General features: G+C 37.0%; 1 protein-coding gene across 1 annotated transcript in view; it reads left to right on the top strand.

Moving 5' to 3' along the window:
* Window positions 1–20,506, top strand: part of OVCH1 (ovochymase 1) — a 132,830-nt gene that overhangs the window by 70,544 nt on the left and 41,780 nt on the right. The window contains exons 22-25 of the mRNA XM_042781292.1: window positions 3,703–3,927; window positions 11,421–11,546; window positions 14,639–14,774; window positions 15,632–15,771. Coding sequence (XP_042637226.1) covers window positions 3,703–3,927; window positions 11,421–11,546; window positions 14,639–14,774; window positions 15,632–15,771 — 627 coding nt within the window. The remainder of the gene's footprint in view (window positions 1–3,702; window positions 3,928–11,420; window positions 11,547–14,638; window positions 14,775–15,631; window positions 15,772–20,506) is intronic.

A 20,506-nucleotide genomic window follows, 5' to 3' on the forward strand; every position in this document is an offset into this window, starting at 1 on the left:
CCTAAAGAAGTGAGAGCCATGACAAGAACAGACAGATGCACACCCATGTTCATCACACCACTATTTACAATAGCCAAAAGATGGAAGCAACCTAGGTGTCTATCAACTGAGGAATGGATGTCCAAACTATGGTACATACATACAATGGAATACTATGCAACGCTAAAGAATAATGTAGAAGCTGCAAAACATCGCATAATGTGGATGAACTTGGAGGACATGCTGAGTGAAATGAGTCAATCACAAAAGGACAAATATTGTATTAGTCCATTATTGTAAAAATCAAGGAAACATTTATCTATGGAAGGACATTTTTGTTGTTGTTGTTGGTTACCGGGGGTGGGAGGGGAGGGGAGGGAACACTCTTAGATAGATAGAGATAAATATTGATTTGGATGAAGAGAAGGACAATGTACCAAATGTGAGTGATCAATATAGTGGCACTGAGGAAGAAAAAGACAGAGAAAGGTACATGGGAAGTACAGACAACAGAGATGAACCCTTTTGCACATATAGTACCGCATTGTCAGTGAAGGCAAACATGGGTATATGGATGGATAGATGGGTGGACAGGCTGAACTATTAGATATGTCTATGAAGTGGGAAGTGTACCTAAGAACATGTATAGGGTTGGCAGACAATGGTCATATAACTTTATGTGTATGATCTGAATTCCCAGGTGTATAGTGGAGCTGACAAGGGGCAAGGTTGTAGTCACTGCTTGGTCACAGCCAGCTACCCAGAGGGACTTAGTAGTTGAACCTGTGTATTCAGGACCATAGTTGCAGAGGACATCAAGCTCAATTGGCATAACACACTACACAAAACATTGTTCCACCTCCTACTGTGGCGAGTAGCAACTGGGATCTTAAAAGCTTGCAAGCTGCCATCTAGATGCAATGATGGGCCTCTTCTCATCCAGAGTCAAGAAGAATGAAGAAAACCAAAAATTCATGGAAACAACTAGTCCTAGGGACTGGTACACCATCTGATCTGTAGCCTATACGACTATGAGACCAAAAGAACTAGATGATGCCCAGCTACTACTGGCAACCATTTGGAAGAGGATCTGTGTAGGAGGTCCTGGATAGAGAAGGAGAACAATGTGGGACAAAACTCAAAATCATTTGGAAAAAAAAGGGGGGGAGCAGGGGACCAGGTTTGCTGGTCCAATAGAGCCTGGTGGAGCAATTGAGACTATGGTCCCTAGCTGCCCTTCAGGTCTGGAATTGAACCCATGCCTGTGGCTTCCATCCAAACAATAGACAGGCATATGAGTTGATCATTTACCTGAGGTAGATACATTCCTTGGAGAGAACAAGCATGGGGGAAAGAAGGGCTGCATATGCACAGGGAGATAGCTCAGGGGGCAGGAGTGCATGGAGGGATGGATGGACACAGGGAAGAAGTAACTATCAGGAGGAATTAGGAGGGGAGCTGTTGCATTGTGGTAAATTGTAGTCAATGTCATGAGACAAAATGTATGTGAACTGCTATATGGAAAGTGTATTTGTTCTGTAAATTTTTACCCAAATCATAATTAAAAAACAAAAACAAACAAACAAACAAAAAAACTCAAAGTACATGAACAACAGAAGATAAACAAGATAAATGGGACCTCCTAAAAAATTAAATACTTATGCTCACCAAAGGGAGTTACTAGGAGAGTAAAAAGAGAGCCTACAGACAAGAGTAAAATTTTTGGCAATCACTATCTGAAAGGGTCTAATTTCTAAAATATATGGAACTTCAGCAACTCAACACAAAGGCATTAATCCAGTCCAAAAAATGGATAAAGGGCACAGACAGACATTTCATCAAAGAGGACATCCAGTCAACCAACAAATACATGGAAAGATGTTTGCAATCATCAGCCATTAGATAGATGCAAGTCAAAACTATAATGAGATACCATCTCATCCCTGCAAAAGTGATTTAAAAAAAACAGAAAACAAATGCTAGAAAAGTTGTAGGGGGATTGGAACTATTATCCATTGCTGGTGAAATTGTATAATGGTACAACCATGTGTGGTGCTTTCTCAAAAAGCTAGAGATAGAATTATCTTAAGATCTAGCAATCCCGCTCCTCGGTACATATCCTAGAGCTATAAGGGCATTGATGCAAATACATGTATGTACACTTATATCCATTGCTGCAAAAAATGGACAAAATATAGCAAAATTATAGAAACAACCTAAGTGTCATCAACAGATGAATGGGCAAGCAAACTGTGATACAAACAATGAAATACTATGCAGCTATAAAGACTAATGAATCCATGAATCATCTTTTAACGTGGATGAATCTAGAGGATGTTATGCTGAGTGAAGAAAGTTTATTACAAAAAGACAAATATTGTATGGTCTCACCACTATTAAAAAAAAAAATTAAGTCGATATACACACGCAAAACATAGTTCTTTGATTACCAGGAATGGGTAGGGAGAGGAAGGGAGAATCACTTTCTAGATAGTTGTTGTTGTTATGTGCCATTGAGTCAGACATGACTCATAGCGACCCCTCCTTGGGTTTCCGAGGCAGTATCACTATCGAAGTAGATTTCCCAACCTTCCTTCCAAGGAATGGCTTGTGGGTTTGAACTGCCAGCCATCTGGTTAGCAGTCAATTGTCTCAGGCACTATGCTACCAGAGCTAGGTAGGAGACACTTACTATTCTTGTTGATGGGAAAGATGAGACCAAAATATAGGTGAAGTCAGCACAACTTGACCAAGGTAAATAAAAACACTAAGCAGTATATTTAGGTACATGTCTCTTCTATTAGATTATTAATTTCTCTAGGACAGAGCCCATGTCTCAATGTGAATACATTATGAGTCCATGAATCATCTTTTAACATGTAGTTTTTCACTATATAATTGCTCATTAAGTTTTTTCCAAGGGACTGGCACAGAAGAGGGAGTTCTGGTGGCATAGTGCCTACGGCATTTGACTGCTAATTAGAAGGCTGATGGTTCAAACCCACCAGCCACTCCTCTGAAGGAAGATTAGGTGATCTACTTCTGTAGAGATACTGCCTTGGAAACCCAAGGAGGGGTTGCTATGAGTCAAAACCAACTTGACAGCAGTAACATGGAAGAAGAAAGAAGAGTCAAGGGTAAAGCCTGAATGAGGAGATTAGAAAGAGGAGAAGCTGGTAGCAGTATCAGTGGACCAGAGTCTTACTGACATCTGAGTTCTGCGGGTATTCCTTTAGGTCCAAATGTGCCGTTGGTTTAAAGAGCAAATCAAAGAGGAGGTAGACATCCAAGTGTATTCAGAAAATTGTGACCTCACTCACAAGCTCCATGAATGTATTCATTTGTTCCAGCAAGAAAAATGCTTGGCTAATTTAGTGAAATGTTTAGGAACAGGGCTTTGCTTCTCAAAGAAGGAAAAAATGAAACCATATTGGGAGTAGATAATGTAATCCATTCATATTTTCTAAGAAACTTTAAGGATCCAGTTAAAATTAATTTTATATAATTGTGATTTAAATTCTACCTCAAAATCTCATTTCAAAAAAAATAGGGCACATTAAATGGGATCTTCTTTTCTTACTCAAAAATCTGTATATGATAATAATAAAGCTTTCATTATTTTCTTGCCAGCCTATGTTTTTCAAATTCACTATTGTGATAGAAGCTCATTTTTCTTTGCTTTGTTTATATTGGTCCCTGATGTCTATATGTTCTAAATTGCAGTCTGTTACTCCAATGTGAAGCTAGAAGAGCCTAGAGGTTTTTTTTCAACTCCAAGATATCCACTGGATTACAGAGGAAAACTGGAATGCTCTTGGATTCTCAGAGTTTCACCAAGCAGTATGGCAAAATTTACTGTTGAGTATCTGTCACTCCCTGAGTCTTATATGTGTCAAGACTCAGTTCTAATGATTTATGAAGAAAACCAAAGTGAAAGAAGAATGTCAGGTAATCCTTACTAACATTTAAATGTTGTGCCATGAGTCTCTTCTGTATAGGCAGCTTATGAGCAAGACAGTGTTTTGACTTGATAATCTTACCACCAGAATGGTGACTTACGTAACAGGCATGCCTTTTTATGTACACACACTGAATATTTTCAAAATTTGAATTAACAACTATACTAAAGTTTGAAAGTGCGTGTGTACACACGTTAGAGATAAAAAAAGAAAAGAAAGCCCAATTTCGTAAAAAAAAAAAAAAAAAAGCCAGAACAGTATACATGGTAGACCAAAAACCAAAATAAAACTGTTGTCAAGTCAATTCCAACTCATACCAGCCCCCATTGGGTTTCCAAGTGGTAAATCTTTACAGAAATACATTACCTCATCTTCTTCCCATGAAGCAGCTGGTAAATTTGAACTATTGACCATCTGGTTAGCAGCCAAATCCCTTACCCACTACTATGCCACCAGAGCTCCTTATATATAGTAGAAGAGAAGTTAAAAATAGAGGGGGTTTTGAATTAAAAATAAAGCAAACACATTAAAGATTTTACATATGGTATGATTTAAAAACTTGATAATGACATGCCAGCCATTGTTTCATTACATGTATAGACAAACTTGTCTTTGTAAAACAAAACAAACTTTTACCTTCTGTTTGTATAGGTGTAAGGGAGATTTTTTGGCTCTCAGTAAGGTAGGAGAAAGGAAAGTGATAGAAATAATTTGTTTGATGGAGAAACCCGTAAAGAAAATAAATTTATGTATGTTATTATTTGTGTGTGTGGTTGTGTGGTGCACACACATGCATGTACTTGATTCAAGAGAAGGAGGAAACAAGGAAAATTGCTTTGAGGGGTGGTACTGATTAAAAAAAAAAACGTTTTACTGTAATTTGAGTGAAAATTTAGTGAGCAAATTGATTTTCCATTCAATAATTCATACACATTTTTCATGACATTGTTTGTAATCTCCACAATGTAACATCACTTTTCACACATCCTCCATATGTTTCCCATTTCCATTTGTCCTTCTTTCCTGTCCTTCCCTGTCTTCTGAGTTTTATTCCTGGGCAAAAGCTGCTCTTTTGAAGTCATATGGCCAATTGTTCTAAGGATTGTATTATAGTTCACCTTATAGGCCTGTCTGTTGCTTGGCTGAAAGTTGTGCAACTGAGGTGAATTCAGGTCCAAGCTTGAGGGTAACTAAGGCCACAGTCTCAGGGATTTCACTAGTTTCTATCATACCAGTAAGCCTGGTCTTTTCAATGATTTTGAGTTTTGTTCCACATTTTTCTCCCACTCTTTGCAGGACCTTCTAACATGATCTTTTCAGGACAGTTGGTAGTGGCAGTCGGGCACCATCTGGTTCTGCTGGTCTCATGATCAAGGAGGCTGAGGTTTGCATGGTCCATTAGTTCTTTGCACAATTTATTTCCACATCTCTTTGATTTTCTTCATTATCCTTAGCTTTCGACAGAGAGAGTCTAGTAGTAGTTGCACCTTAGATGGCCTCTTGCTGGCTTTTAAAACCCTAGGCACTAATCACCACAGTAGGATGCAGAACATTGTCTTTGTAAATTGTTATGCCAATTAAGTTACATGTTCCCCGAGACTGTGATCCTAAGCCCCAAAGCCCAGTAATGTATTCCTTCAAGGTGGGTGATAGCTACAATTATAAAGAAATGTGCAAAGACCTGAAGTTAGAAAACTAACAGGGGTAACATGTTTTGCATTTCTCAAACTGAAAAAACTAAAGAAAAAATTCAAGCCTCGAGTTGCAATATTGAAAGAGTCTATGGACAAAATGTTGAGCATCAAAAGAAGATGGAAGGAATATACTGAGTCATTCTACCAAAAATAACTAATCTACAGACAACCAATTTCAGGAGGTAGCATGTGATCAAGAACCCATGGTATTAAAGAAAGAAGTCCAAACTGCACTGAGGGAATTGGTGAAAAACAAGACTTTAGGAATAGATGGAAAATCCATTGAGATGTTTCAACAAATGGATGTGGCACTGGAGGCACTCATTCATCTATGCCAAGAAATTTGGAAGACTACTACTTGACTAACTGACTAGAAGGGATCCATATTCATGTCTATTCCAAAGAAAGGTGATCCATCCAACAGAATGCAGAAACTATTGGAAAAATCATTAAATATTAAAAATATTAAATATCACATTAAATATCATTAATACCATACCCAAGAAAAATGTGGCTAAGGATATGTGGTAGTTAAGTTTGTGTGTCAACCTGGCTACGCCTGGTTGGGTGGCTCGGCAGTTGGATGCAGTTATTCCCCATGGTAAGATTGGTAATTAAATCCATGGTGGAATGTATTGGAGCAGCTGAGTAGCTGCTTTAGGGATGTGGTCTGCTTCCTGTATATAAGAAGCAGCTTTGGCAATGGTCTCTAGCTTATGGCATGCTTGAACCCTGCATGTAGCTGAGTCATTGTTCAGCAGCCTGCCATGGTCTCCTAATCCTGTTCAGTAGACTTGAATCAATGGCCTGCCATGTGGTTTGGTAACAGCTGGACTGTGCCATTTTATTTGTTAACCTTGGGCTTGTTAGCCTCAGCAGCCAGTAGCTGCCTGAGTGGAGAGATGCCTCTAGCTTCAGTGGGCCAGGAGCAAGAGGCAGAACTAAAGCCCCAAAGGTTGAGGGGCTTTCACACAGCCCCTAGTGCCCGGCACTTTGAACTTGGACTTCTAGCCTCCCATACTATAAGAGAAAAAACTCCTGTTTGTTAAGGCCATCCCATTTGTAGTACATTTTTGTTAGAGTGACACTAGGTAACCAGAACAGGATAATTCAAAAGCAGTTGCAGCAGTATATTGGTAGGGAACTTCCAGAAATATAAGCTGGATTCAAAAGAAGATGTGGAACAAGGGATATCATTGCTGATGAATCTTGGCTGAAGCTAAGAATACCAGAAAGTTGTTTACTTGGATTTTATTGTCTATATAAATGTATTTGACCATGTGGATCATAATAATTATGGATGAAATTGCAAAGGATGGGAATTCCAGAATACTTAATTGTACCCATGAGGTACCTGTATATAAAACAAGAGACAGTTATTTAAACACAACCTTGCTCACTGAAAGTGAAGACTTGAAGCACTTATTAATGAATATCATCAACTATAGCCTTCAATATGGATTATACCTCAACATAAAACAAAAATTCTCACAACTGGATCAATAAGCAATGTCATGATAACTACAGAAAAAAAAATGAGTTGTCAGGGATTTCATTTTACTTAGATCCATATAGAAATCAAATGTATTACACTGGGCAAATCTGCTGCAAAAGATTACTTTAACGTGTTAAGAGCAAAGATAACACTTTGAAGACTAAGATGCACCTGTCTCAAGCCATGGTATTTTCAATCACCTCATATGCATGTGAAAACTGGACAATGAATAAGGAAGACCGTAGAAGAATTCATGCGTTTGACTTGTGTTGGCAGAGAATATTGAAAATACCATGGGCTTCCAGAAGAATGGACAAATCTGTATTAGAAGAAGTATAGCTGGAATGCTCCTTAGAAGGGAGAATGGCCAGTTTGGTCTCATGTACTTTGTTCATGTTATCCGGAGGGACCAGTCCCTAGAGAAGGACATCATTCTTGGTGAAGTACAGTGTCAGCAACACAGAGGAAGACCTTCAGTGAGGTGGATTGACAAAGTGGCTGCAACAGTGGGCTCAAGCATAGCAAAAGTTGTGAGGATGGCACAGGACTGGGCTGTGTTTTGTTCTGTTGTATGTAGGGTCACTGTGAGTTGAAACCAACTCCATGGCACCTAACAAGTTTTCATAACTTCACATCTTCTGATTTCTCTATTTATATATGGATACACTTACAGCACATATAGATACATATATAGAAATATCCTCTGCCAAATCTATATATGATCATGGGTCTATGTCCTCTGCCAAATCTATATATGAGCATATGATCTTTATATGATCATGATCATCCTTTTCACCTGCCCATACCTGTTCAGCTTGCCTCTCTGCCTGTGTATCCACTTGTAGATTATTGTTTGTCATTGCTGATACTGCATGAGAGTGTCTAAAAGTATTTCCCTTTGTTGTCTGTAACTGTTCTGTACCTCTCCCTATATTCCTTTGCCTTAGTGCTATTGTGCTGATCCCTCTTATGGTACATTGCCTTTCCCTTCATTTAAATTAATACAAGTCTATTATGACAACAACAACAATTATGTACTTAGTGATTTTCCCTTTCTTCCCCTTCCATCCCCAGTAACCATCAAAGAATATTTCTTTCTATATATAAACCTTACCTTGACTTTTTATATTAGTGGACTCACACAGTATTTGGAGATTTTTTTTTTTTTTTTTTTTTTTTTTTTGAGAGAGACTGTCATTGCATTAGAAGGTATAAATATTTGTTTAAAGAATTTTTCTTCATGAATAATTCTTTATTTAGATTGTAAGGGAAAAAAATTAAAATCCTATTAACTGGCCTAGCCATTTTACACATTCCTTTTCCCTTCTCCCCTGACTGCTCCACTATATACATGGATATATTTACAGAAAAAAAAAAAAAAAAAAGTTAAAAAGCAAAGATGTCACTTTGAGAACTGAGGAGTGCCTAACTCAAGTCATGGCATTTTCAGTGGTCTTGTATGCATGTAAAAGCTGGACAATAATTAAAGAAGACCAAAGAAGAGTCAATACCTTTGAATTATGGTGTTTACCTGTTATGCCCCCAAACATACACATTATTAGATTGTCATATCTCCTACCCTCCTCAATAAAAAACCATCAAGGACTTCTCAATGCATCTGGAACAAAACCCATCTGGAACAAAACTCCCTAACACAACCCATAGTCTCTCGTCTTTTTCTCTTCCACCTCACCATGTTGTTGTTGTTGTTGTTATGTGCCATCGAGTCAGACCCGACTCATAGCAACCCCTCCTTCAGTTGCCGAGGCAGTATCACTACGGAAGTAGATTGCCCAACCTTTATCCATCTACTTCTCCTGGCTCTTCAAGGGGTTCATTGTCATCTTTGCCCCTTCCTTGCCTCAAGTCTTCATCAAAAGTTACCATCTTATTTAGGCCTGCCTTGGCTAACATGCATAGCTTCAGCACCTGTATCCACCCTTAGTCACCTTTTCTTAGCATATAGTATGTGATTTTCTTTTTTTTTTTAATCATGTTTGTGGTATTTCCTCTATTGGATGTGAGCTTCACGAGGCCTTGAGTTTCTGTCCACTCACTTAAAGAATTCCTGGTGCCTATAACAGTGCCCGGACTATAAAAGGCAATTAATAAATAATGCAACATGAACTCTTTAAGAGGCCTTTTCAGTCTGAAGCAGCGTTATTCATTCCTTCCTGCTGCCATTTTCTATCATATCATGCCAGTTCTTTCACTTGTAGTCTTTGTCACCATCTGAAATCATCTTGCATCTTATTTAGTTGAATAAAGTAAAAGTTGCACATGAGCAGGACCCTTGCTGTTTTATTCTCTTCTATAGTCCTCCAAATTAGGGTAGTGCCTGGGAACTCAGAATGAGGTTTCTTTGTTTGTTTGTTTCTGTTTTTTTTTTTTTTTTTTTGGCATGAATGCATAAATGCTAAATTACTCTTTAGAAAGGTTAAATCCGTTTTCACTGCCATCAACAGTACCTGAGTACCTCTCTCACCATGCCCATAACCCAATATATGAACTTGACAGACATTTTTACTTTTTTTACTTAATAGGGAGAAAGATTTTTCTCATGTTAGTTACCTATTTTTAACAATTTGTGCATTTTTCAATTTGAGAATTCTGTTTATTGGTTTATAAGAGCTACACACACAAATATATACATACATATACTTTTGTCAAAAGTTACAGAAGCTTTTTTGTAAGATTGTCATTTGCTTTTAAATTTTGTATATTGATGTATAATTTTTTAAAATTCACTTAAATCTATTCATATGTTTCTCTGATCTTTGATTTATCTCTGGCTTTTATGCTTAAAATTTCATTCACCATTCTGAGTTCAGAAAATAATCCTTTTTCTTTTTAGTTTTTTATATAAAAATTTAACTCTTTAATCTCATTGGGATGTAATACATGACAAAAAATCATTTCCTTTTTTTGAAAAGGAAGGGTTTTTTCCTCCTCAAGTTGTACTACTATATCATAACCTAGAATCATGTACAGAAAGAGACTTTTTTTCTGGAAAACTTGCTTTATCATTATTACCTACTGAAAACCACGTTTGATTTTGTTGTAGATTACCTCCAGGAACCCCTATAATTTTCCAACCTAGCATTTTTAAAAATTTATTTGAAATTGTTGGTTTGAGCCTTATGGAATTGTTCTCTCTGTTCAGATTATAGCTAACTGAACTGCAAGTCAATAATGGAAATAATACCCTTTATTCTTTGGATAGTATTCTTCTATGATGCACAAATGCTATCTTTTTCCCTGTGGACACTGATAATTCATTGAAGAATAACTTCTACTTTCTGCAAATAAATATTTTAAGAATTCTCAAATAGTATTTCAACATCATTTACTCTGGTATATTATGCCAAACACTGTTTTTTCTTCTAGAATATAATCCTTTCCCTTATTTTCTTCCCACAACTATTTGTTGAGTATCTACTATATGCCAAGGATTGACTGTCCTTGTTTCTGGGGATCTAGTAGTGAACAAAATGGATAAAAATATCTGCCATTATGAAGTTTATATTCTAGGAGACAGGACAGGTAATAGATAAAAATGAATATGTAATACAATAGATAGAAGAGTTACAGGGAAAGTTAAGAGCTAGTGGGAAGGGAGAGAACAAGTATCTGGGATGTAGATGGTGTATAATTGTAGATAATGTGGCCAATAAAGGGCTTTCTAAGTGGGTGACATTGAAATGTTACACAAAGAAACTATTCTTAATAGTTAGTAAGTTTTAGTCTAAGAAATTCCTTGGTTAATTCTTCTTTAAACAGCTCTCTGAATTAATTTTAAATTATGTTTATAATTTTTCTGACTTTCTTTGACTTAGATTTTAAAAGTATATCTATCAACAGAAGATTGACTGCAAGGAAAGAGTAAACTTTCAGGTAGAAAAAGGTTCAGATCATGTACCTATCTTAGAGGTTAGTTATTTTTAAGAAGTAGGTTACATTTCTAGTAGAAAATGATACAAGAAAGTCATTTTAAAGATAATTTACTACCTCCTGTCCTTAAAGAAAGCACTGTGATATAGTAGACTATGATGGATATTGGATTGCTGGGACCAGATTCATATCCTGGCTCCAGTTTGTGACTTTGGTTGAATTACTTGTCTACTCAGGCCCTATTTCCTCTTTTGTAATGGAGTATGGAGTAAATTTCTATGTCATGGTAGGAATAACTACTTATTATACCCAATGATGACTTATTAGGCATAAAACATAGAAAATGCTTAAAAATTTGTGTTCTTACTTTTTATTAGATTTTATTTTTCAAAAAACATATAGGTAAATTATGTGGAAGAAGACTTTACCCAATGATTTTCATGAGCTCTGGACCATTTGTGAGGGTGATATTTCATTCCCTTTTGCAAGGTGCTTTTGGCATCAGGTATATTGTCTTCAGAGTCCAAGGTATGTTTGGCCAATTTATAAACTTGTACAAAAAAAAAAAAATGCTGTAGAACTGATACCTACTTATAGTGACCCTGCAGGACAGAGTAGAATTTCTCCATAAAACCAAAAGGGAAGGGCATGCTTAGCATTTCTTCAGTTATTTACTGAAGAAAGTATTCAACCCTCAAGTTGCAATATTGAAAGAGTCTATTGAATCTTCAAAATACTGAATGACACAGGTGGCATCAAAAGAAGATGGAAGGAATACATAGAGTCACTGTACCAAATACAATCGGTCGACATTTGACCATTTTAGGAGGTAGCATATGATCCGTAACTGATGAAATTGAAGGAAGAAGCCCAAGCTGTACTGCTAGCATTGGCAGTATAGTACAGTAGGAATTGATAAACTTAACCCTTGAGATGTTTCAGCAAATGAATGTAAAGCAAGAAGTGCTCACTCATCTGTGCTGGAATATTTGGAAGACAACTACCTGGGCAACTGACTGGAAGAGATCAGTATTTGCACATTCCAAAGAAAAGTGATCCAGTAGAATGTGGAAATTATCGAATAATGTCATTAATATCACATGCAAGGGAAATGTTCTGAAGATAATTCAAAAGCACTTTCAGCAGTATATTGACAACTGCCATAAGGTGAAGCCAGATTCAGAAGAGAATGTGGAACAAGGGATATCACTCCTGGAATGAGGAATATCATTTCTGATGTCAGATCTTGGATTAAAGCATAGGATACAAACAGGTATTTACTGGTGTTTTATTGACTATCCAAAGCTGTCCAACTGTGTGGATCATAACAAATTGTGGCTAATATTGCAAATAATAGGAATTCTGGAACACTTAATTGTGCTCATGCAGAACCTGTATATAGATCAAGAGACAGTAGTTCAAATAGATAGGCATGGTTCACAATCAGGAAAAGTATGCATCAGGGTTGTTTTCTTTCACTATACTTACTCAATATGGATGCTGAGCAAATAATCTGAGAAGCTGGACTGTATGAAGAAGAAAGGCATTAGGATTGGAGGAAGACTTTTTAACAACATGCAATATGCAGATGATGCAATCTTACTGAAAGTGAAGAAGACTTGAAGCACTTACTGATGAAGATCAAAGATTACAGACTTCAGTGTGGATTACACCTCAACATAAAGAAAACCAAAATCCTCGCAACTGGACCAATAAGCAACATTATGATAAATGGAGATAATATTGAAGTTGTCAAAGATTTCATTTTACTTGTATCCACAATCAGTGTCCATGGAATCAGCGGTCAACAAATCAATATGTATTGTATTGGGTATATTTGCTGCAAAAAGACCTCTTTAAAGTGTTAAAATGGAAAGATGTCACTTTGAGGACTAAAGTACACCTGACCCAAGCCATGGTATTTTCAGTTGCCTTATATACATGGGAGCTCTGGTGGTGTAGTGCCTAAGGCTTAGATTTGACTGCTAAGCAGAAGGGTGGCTGTTCAAACCCACCAGCCACTCCTTGGAAGGAAGATTGGGCAATCTACTTCTATAGTGATACTGCCTCAGAAACCCATGGAGGGGTCGCTACGAGTTGGATCCAACTCGATGACAGTGAGAGTTTATATGCACGTAAAAGCTGAACAAGGATAAGGAAGACTGAAGAAGAATTGATACCTTTGAATTATGGTGTTGGCAAAAAATATACCATGGACTGTCAGAGGAATGAACAAATTTGTCTTGGAAGAAGTACAGCTGAAATGTTCCTTAAAAATGAGGATGTCGAGATGAGGACCAGTTCCTGGAGAAAGGCATTTGTATTTGATAAAGTAGACATCATATTTGGTAAAGAGGAAGGCCTTCAAGGAGATGGATTGAAACAGTTATTGCAACAATGAACTCAAACATAGAAACAATTCTGAGGATGGCCCAGGACTGGGCAACATTTAATTCTGTTGTACATGGGGTCACTATGTGTCAAAACTGATTCCAAGGCAGTGAGTTTAGTTTTAGTTTAATAGCAGCAGATTGCTTTACAGAAGCAGATTGCCACATCTTTCTCCCATGGAGTGGCTGGTTGCTTTCAGTTGCTGACCTTTAGGTTAGCAGCTGAGCACCTGACCACTGCACTACCAGGATTCCTTATAAACTTATAAAAGTGAAAAGCTGATGTTCTTCTTTACAGGAACATTTTTACACTTACACAGTATGTTATAAGAAATTGTGTTTACTATGTGAAATAAGTTTATGTGTGGAAGAAAAATCTTTTTAAGTGATTGGAGATTTGATTAGATCCACAATAGAAACTGCTCTATGGAAAATTCTATTAATTTATAAATCATCAAGAATTATGATTTCTGGGCATTGTTATTTTTGTTTCCAGGTATTTCTAACTCTGATTGTGATTTTTCACCTCAGAGGGCCTATCCTGCAGCCATAGTTCTTATGAGTCAGAAAATCTGGTTCTAAATCTCAGCTGGCTGTTTAGCTCTGGTCTATTTATCATCTCTGTATCAGAGTTGTTTCATAGCTTATAGATGTAGCTATAGAAAGATAGTGATGCTATAATAAAAGGTTAGAATGATTTTGAAAACACACTACATACATATTATATGATACCATTATAAACATATACTCTATGTAATTCAAAGTTGTCAGATCGCATTTTAGAACATATAATTTAGTGAGGCTATTTGACTTTTGATGAGTATAGATAACTGAAATCTAGTTCCCCTCCTTGGCATAGAAAATCCGTACAGAAAAAAAATGTTTTTCTAGATCTGAGACTTTCACACATTTGGAAAAATGTTAAATGAGTGCTAGAGAAAAACATACATATCATATGAAAGTTTTCTATTGAGGAACCATATTAAAAATGTTGCTGTCAGATTGAGTCAGGCAGGTAGGCATTAGCTATAGTTATTCTCAGACCCTAGCCTCACACAAATGATAATTCAGAAAGATGGCCTATGTTTTGGGTCTTTGAATGTTTAAGATAGACTTTCAGTAAAACCAACTACCTCATTACTTATTTTTCTAAAACAGTTACATTTAGCCTCTTAAAAATTTGGATTTTTTTCCTCATTTCTTTATCTTCCTTGTTATAATTATTTCTAGGTACAAAGGGCAGTAAAATAACCATACTTCCTCAGAGTTCAAATCAAAAGCATGTGGTCACTTGTGAGAATGTTACTCTGACTAAACCAGAAGGAATCATACAGATTCCAAGATATCTTCATGGATCCACTGTGAGGTGAGGAAGGAATGTTTACTGTAAGAAAAGAGTATGTGAATGGTCACTTTACTAGCATCAACACTTGATCTGTGGTCTTTAATATATATATATTTTAAGAATATTCCTGTTGATAAATTGTACTTTCTCAACAAGAGACCAATTATTAATGTAAAACCAAATCTTTATCAAACATTGTTGAAGATTGTAATGAATGTAACAACTTCTGGTACATTGTTGTTGTTGTTGTTATGTGCCATCGAGTCAGACCCGACTCATAATGACCCCTTCTTGGGTTTCCGAGGGAGTATCACTATGGAAGTAGATTGCCCCATCTTCCTTCTGAGGAGTGGCTGGTGGGTTTGAACTGCCAGCCTTCTGGTTACCAGTCAAGTGCCTTAGGCACTATGCTACCAGAGCTCATAAATGTCCTTAAAAATGCTACAAAAGGAGAACTTTCTTTGAATTTAATGAGAATAATTTTAAAAGTGAGAAATCAGAAGTGAATATTTGTATATCAGTTCTAAGTAAATTTCTGTTACTTTGGAGTATTTTAGGTCAATTTAAAAGTTTATCATATAGATTGCCAAGCAGAAATTTAGGACAATACACATGATTGAGCAACTGTTTACCACAATGTGTGAACTTAACAAAAAATTTTGACAAAAATTTAAGTATTAATTTAAGTATTAGTGAATAGCTTTAAATTGGTATATACTTGAATTAAAAACTGTTCTTTCACCTGAGCACAAAGAACTATATATAAAACTAAGGTTCACTGAGAGTCAATAACATTGATACATTAAACTCTGAACATCGTAAATAACAGTATATGCTGTTTGGAAACCATTTCTGACTTACTTTTATCTATGTACTAGCTGCCAGTGGAGGTTAGTAGCTCCTTTAAATCACATCATTCGCCTTGATATTATCAACTTTCACGTGAAGTCAACACGCTTGGCCTGTAAGGGTCATCTGTGGATTTATGAAGGATCTGGACCAGGCAGAAAATTAATAGGTAACTAATTTCTAATGAAAAACTATGTGATCAATTTTCTTTTATGAAATAGTGTTAGTTTTTATTTGTTATTATTCAGTATGTGACTTAAATGTGACATAAATTACTGTCCTGTTATGTGATGTTGAAATTGCCTCACTGTTACTATTTTTTCAGAATTATAACTGAGATTAGTGTATCACCCTCTTAGGATGAATTAAAATCAAAACTCAACTATTTGCTGCTTAGAGGAGTCATACTCAGATTAAATTTGCTCTACAATACTAAAAGGATAGATAAACATAAATACAAGAAAATTGAGGCTGTAATATTAATCAGACTAAGAAAATAATATTCACAGGGTTGGGTATTGAATGGGCTAATCAATCAGTAAATCTTTACGGAAGTAGATTGCCCAGTCAGTCTTGCTTCCGTGGAGTGGCTGGTTGCATTGAAACACCAGTCTTCTGGTTAGCCAGAGGCCTTAGGCACTGTGCTACCAGAGCTCATTAACATTAATCAAACTAAGAAAGTCATATTCACAGGGTGAGATATTGAATGGGTTTATTGATTTGGTAGTAGCCAGAAATGTGATAGCTTAATTATTCTAAAAGGATCCAAAATCCAGAAGAACGTAAATGCTGCTGCTAGGTCAGAACTTAACTATGTCAGCCCTAAAGATATGGCAGTGCTCTTGATCTCATTATTTTTTTTTTATGGCCAAAAATTGCATGTTGTAGTTCTTATTATTACATTGGAGGAAAAAAGGAGAAGGAACAAGAGAAAGGATTATCACTGTCAAGAAATTAAACACAAAAATCCTATAGCAGATTGAAGTTTCTTTGGCCAGAATTGTCACGAGGCCACACCTTACTGGAAGGTGACTGGGAAGAAGAAAAATATAAATGGAGTTTGGGCTTTGATGGAGATACCGTAGATCAGAGTCTGGTTCTAAAATCTGATGATCCTAGGTCCAAATCTCAGTTTTACCACATACTATTTCAGTGACTTCGGGAATGTTTCCAACACCTTCTAAGACTCATTTTCCTCATATATGACGTGATAATAAAAATATCTAGCTGCTACTTTTCATACAGTTTACAAGAAGAGATACCTCATCATCACTACAACACACACACATAACACATAAATAAAACCCATTCCCTTTGGGTTGATTACAACTTGTAGCAATCCTGTAGGACAGAGAACTGCTCCATAGGGCTTCTGAGGCTGTGGCCTTTATAGGAACAGCTCATGAATTCTTTTCTCCCACAGAGCTACTGATGGGTTCAAATCAGCTAAGGTTAGCAGCCAAGGTTAGCATCCAAGTGCTTAACCAATGTACCACCAGGGCTCTTTCACACATACATGTTGTGGATGTTGTTGTTGTTAAGTGCCGTCGAGTCGTTTCTGACTCATAGAGACCCCATGCACAGCAGAACGAAACACTGACCGATCCCGCACCAGCCCCACAATCCCTGCTATACTTGAGCCCATCATCGCAGCCACCATATCAATCCATCTCCTTGAAGGCCTCCCCCTCTTTCGTCGACCCTCCACCCTACCAAGCACGACATCCTTCTCCAGGGAATGGTCCCTTCTTACAACATGACCAAAATAGGTGAGACGAAGTCTGGCCATTCTTGCTTCCAAGGCTTCCAAGCTGCACTTCCTCCAGGACAGATCTGTTAGTTCTTTTAGCAGTCCATGGTACTTTCAGCATTCTTCACCAGCACCACAACTCAAAAGCATCAACTCTTCTTCGGTCTTCCTTATTCATTGTCCAGCTCTCACATGCATACCAGGCGATTGGAAATACCATGGCTTGTGTCAGGCGCACCTTAGTCCTCAAGGAGATATCCTTGCTCCTCAGCACTTGAAACAGTTCCTTCACAGTTGACTTTCCAAATGCTACACGTCGTCTAATGTCCTGACTACTGCTTCCGTTGGCATCGATTGTAGAACCAAGCAACGTGAATTCATTGACAACCTCAATCTTCTCTCCATTTATTGTGATGCTGCTCATTGGTCCAGTTGTGAGGATTTTTGTTTTCTTTATATTGAGACATAATCCATACTGCAGACTGTATTCTTCAACCTTCATCAGTAGGTGCCTTAAGTCATCCTCACTTTCAGCAAGCAAAGTTGTATCGTCTGCATATCTCAGGTTGTTAATGATTCTTCCTCCAATCCTGATACCACATTTTCCTTCATATAATCCAGCTTCTCGGATTATTTGCTCATCATATAGATTGAATAAGTGTGGAGAAAGAATACAACCCTGATGCACTCCCTTCTTGATTTTAAACCATGTAGTGTCCCCTTGTTCTGTTCAAACGACAGCCTCCTGGTCAAGGTACAGATTCCTCATGAGTACAATCAAGTGCTCGGGAATTCCCATTCTTCTCAATGTTGTCCATAATTTGTCATTATCCACACAATCAAATGCCTTTGCATAGTCAATAAAACACAAGTAAACATCTTTCTGGTATTCCCTTCCTTGAGCCAAGATCCATCTGACAACAGCTATGATATCCCTTGTTCCACATCCTCTTCTGAATCCGGCTTGAACCTCTGGAAGTTCTCTATCAATATACTGCTGCAAACGTTTCTGAATTATCTTCAGTAAGATCTTACTTGCATGTGATATTAATGATATTCACACATACATATGAACTATTAATTCCCAATTTACTTAGTGGAGAATATGGATGCACAGTGAAATAAAATGCCCAGAAGAAGAGGTGTGGCTTTTTGTTGGTCTTTGGCTCTCTAAGGAGGACCCAGATGTCACCCTCCAGAGTAATAAAACAACCTATGGGTAAACCACTGTCCTTTTATATTTAGCACTTAATACTACCATTCTAGAAGTAAGTGCACTAGCAATCTTTGTGTTTCTACTTTAGAGAATGCTAATAAATGCTGAGATTTTTTGGTTCTTAAGTGACTTAACCATCAAGATCATAGCTTCTTGTGGAGAGAATGTAAAATCTGACCCCATAATCTTTGAAAATTAGGTTTCCACCTTTCTTACTCCACAGAATACCTGTTACCATGTACTATTTCATGAGGTTAAAAAATTAAATGAGAAAAAAATGCATGTTAATCAATGGAATTAATCTGCCATGTGCTTAAATTTGAAATATCCACTCCCATTCCTATTCTTAAAACCATGTTCTTTGGAAGATAAGAAGATTCAACTGGTTTTTTTCCTGTTGCCTCTCCACCTATGGTTTTCAGAGTAAATAAAAGCAGAAAAAACAAAAGAATAAAGAAAGAGTGGGGAAGATAGTACATTTGCCAGCCATGTATAATATATGGTGTTAATTAACTATATGTCTGTTCTTCTTATTGAGAATTAGTTCATAAAATACATGTATTATTCCTGTTTCCTTTCCTAAAGAAGTTATATGCAGTATTTCCATTTTTCCAAGTAAGATTTACAGATTCCAAGGGTAAACATAATCCTTCAGGTCAACAGGTTATTCAGTGAATATTTAACATGATATAATGGAACTTTTCTCAAGAATGCAAAGATAGAGAAACTTCCGGTAAGATGGAGGAATAGGCAGACAAGCGACAGAGACCCTCTTCAACAAAGAAAAGTAAAACCAATTGACAGAGATACAGAAGATAATCCTGGAACCCTGATCTTTGAAAGGAACTATACAGGGGTGGATTAGGCACCAACTAGTGGAAAAACCTGAACAAAAACAGTGAGTACAGAGACAGTCGGAGCTGCGGACTGTCATCTACTCTGACAAGACTAATAGCTTGAATATTTCCAAATGGTGTTGGGACCTGAAAATTGACCTAAATATCAGTCCCAGTCACCAAGGGCTGCAGGGAGAACTGCTCTGGTGGCCTATGACTAGAAAGGGAAACAGCAAGGAGGGATACAACCTGAGCTGTGGGCTTTCTGCTGCCAGAGGGTGCAGCCATTTTGATTGTTTACAAGTGGTGGCCATTTTGGATATTTAAAGTGACTGAGGGCACAGCCATTTTGAATGTTTACAGGTGACAACCATTTTGAATTTAAAGTGATAGCATTCTCATTCAGATTCCAAGGACCTAAGAATAGGCTCTGTTTTCCAGGGGCAGCAAGGACATGTGAGAGAAAGACAACAGGAAAGGGGACAGGTGATATAAGCACTGTCAACTAGTGAATAGAGGAACACAGCACAGTACCCCGCCTGTATAGATAACATACAAACAAAGAAAACGAAAATTGTGGGCAAGTCACTCCAACATATAATCACCAATTAAATATAAATACAAAAACGTCACAATGCCTTGGAGACAACACAAAGAAGCAAGATAAAGCAGGAGAAACAAGGGAACAGGATACAGACCTAAAAACACATCCCTGAGGAAGACTCAGCATTGGAACTCCCTGATAAATAATTCAAAAGAATTATATTTAGGTATTTTCAAAGGATTGAGAGACCAAGGAAAACACAGAAAAAAACCTAGAAGAATTCTGAAAGAAAATACAAGAACAAAATGACAAAATAAATGAAAAACTAGAAATGATTCTTAATCTACAGATAGAAATTCAGAAGATTAATACTAAATTATCAGAAATAGATAACACATTGAATGGACAAAGGAGTAGAATTGATGCAATGGAAGACAGAATTAATGAGATTGAAGACAAGTACCTGAATACTTCTTTGGAAAGAGATCAATCAGAAAAAAGATCAAAACAAAATGAAGAAAGCCTAAGGTTCATGTGGGATATCATCAAAAAGAATAA

The sequence above is a fragment of the Orycteropus afer genome, unplaced genomic scaffold (genome assembly GCF_000298275.1).
Source record: "Orycteropus afer afer isolate SDZICR_OR568_19922 unplaced genomic scaffold, OryAfe1.0 scaffold00100, whole genome shotgun sequence".
NCBI classification, from domain to species: domain Eukaryota; kingdom Metazoa; phylum Chordata; class Mammalia; order Tubulidentata; family Orycteropodidae; genus Orycteropus; species Orycteropus afer.